Source organism: Penaeus japonicus, unplaced genomic scaffold, assembly GCF_977035675.1.
Source record: "Penaeus japonicus unplaced genomic scaffold, GWHDUDI00000001_assembly GWHDUDI00000031, whole genome shotgun sequence".
NCBI lineage: Eukaryota > Metazoa > Arthropoda > Malacostraca > Decapoda > Penaeidae > Penaeus > Penaeus japonicus.
The window spans coordinates 21,076,950-21,079,018 of NW_028234433.1; the positions used below are offsets into that span (position 1 = coordinate 21,076,950).

General features: G+C 33.3%; 1 protein-coding gene across 1 annotated transcript in view; it reads left to right on the forward strand.

Moving 5' to 3' along the window:
- Positions 1–271: 271 nt before the first annotated feature.
- LOC122245435 (uncharacterized) overlaps positions 272–2,069 on the forward strand; it is a gene marked incomplete in the record, with an annotated part of 8,495 nt that continues 6,697 nt past the window's right edge. The window contains 3 exon segments of the mRNA XM_086555941.1: positions 272–371; positions 1,281–1,351; positions 1,622–1,639. Coding sequence (XP_086412067.1) covers positions 1,297–1,351; positions 1,622–1,639 — 73 coding nt within the window.

Consider the following 2,069-nt stretch of genomic DNA (forward strand, 5'->3'; position numbering starts at 1 on the left):
TCCTTCGCTAGAAGAGGAACCTTATAGGTGCCACCAAGGAGACCATCTACTTCACCTAAGTTCATCTAGAGAGAAATCGAATGCTTAAGCACGACGAAAGTATCGGCTTTTCCTGTGTTCTAATAGCCTAGTAAGGTGATCCAACAGTGCTTCGAGCTGACTGAAGCGCATCTCTTTTGGTGCCGATGTAATGAAAAAAAAAAACACAAAAAAACGAGCGATGGCATCTCAGCCTCAGCCGGCCATAAGGCTCCTGGGAGCGAAGTCACTCACTCGCCGCCCGAAGACCACCGAAGGAAGACGTCCCCGCTTTGCTCCGTGTCTCGGCAAGAAGAAGCCCCTCTGATATTTTCTGATCATAGACACACAAGGTAAAAGCTTTACATTCATAGAACCAATTGATTTTTCAGATATTTATATATCTTCTGTAACTTAGAGAAAGAATGAAAGGGCATAAACAAGAGGAAAAGAGAAAAGAAAGAAGGAGAGCGAGGCGGAGGAGGGAAAGAGAGAGAAAGAAGGAGGAAGAGAGAGACGATTTAGATCTCCTAAAAGTGATCTTTCAGCAGATCAGAAAAGAGAGATTAATTATATGTAATTGTTATATGCAATTGTTATAGTTTCATTATCGGTGGATGTTACTGATTTATTGATACTTGATAATGCAAGGGGAGAGTACTGATATAAAGCCAACAGAAGTACCTGATCACCACTCATGTTTTAAATTTTGAATACCAAGTCTTTAAAACGGGTGTGGAATGATGTCTACAATGGAGATGGATGACCCGTGTATATGCTGTTTTGATTTGCTTGATGCAACTATTTGCAGCAACGACTAGTACTGAGAGTGGTTATTTATTAATAATTTCATGGCGCGCCCGTTAGTAGTTCACATTAGATATGTGACCTGTTGACTCCGCCGTTGTACCTTCCTCTCGTGTACCATAAGCGAGCATCCGTGTTCGTGAACTTTTTTTGATAGAATGATTGTCAGAGACTGTAATAGGGACCAGGTCTTCTTTACCATTATTGCGAGTGATACATTGCACTGATGTCATTGATTTCATTTTGTGTCGTCGTCATATAAAAGACTACGTAATATTAACTTAATGAAGTTAATATTACATAGGAATAGAGAGCAACTGCCACACGGCTTACTTGTTAAAATCTATCATAAATAGGTGCCTTTTATACACGAGTAGGCACTGATCAACTTCTGTCGTAAGATTTGCAGTAACGTATTGCTTGGCAAAGAACATAATTAAGGTTTGTTTGGGCAGAGAGTGACATCCAAAGATGCGACCAAAGGTGATCTTTCTCCTGTCGCTGATAATCGCCTCGGTCTTCACAGGTAATAAAAATCTATTGTTAAATCAATGTGTCCCTATGTTTGGAATATGTTATATATTATCTGAACTATATATGTATATATATATATGTATATATATATACATACATACATACGTACATGCGTACATACACACACACACACACACACACACACACACACACACACACACACACACACACACACACACACACACACACACACACACATACATACATGATATGCATTTGAATTGTGATCATAGTAATGGATATTCATTTATCTTTTCAACAGCTACTACAACTGCACAATGTGAGTATGAGATAATTTTTTCTCTTCTTAATATGTAATATATCAATTACGCTTTCTATGTTTTTGTTTCTCATAAACATTAGGCAGTAGTATATGTATACGTATATATGTATTATATTATATATATATATTATAGATATATTTTATATATATATATATATACATTGTTGGTAAATGGTATATGTATATATTTTATATATATATATTTATATATATATATATATATATATATATATATATTTAATATATGATATATACATATATACACACAACACACATTTTTATGTTGATATAATATATATATATATATATATATATATTTTATAAATTGTAATTTATATATATGTTATATATATATATGATATATATATATATATATTATATATATATATATATATATATATATATATTTAATATATATATATATAAT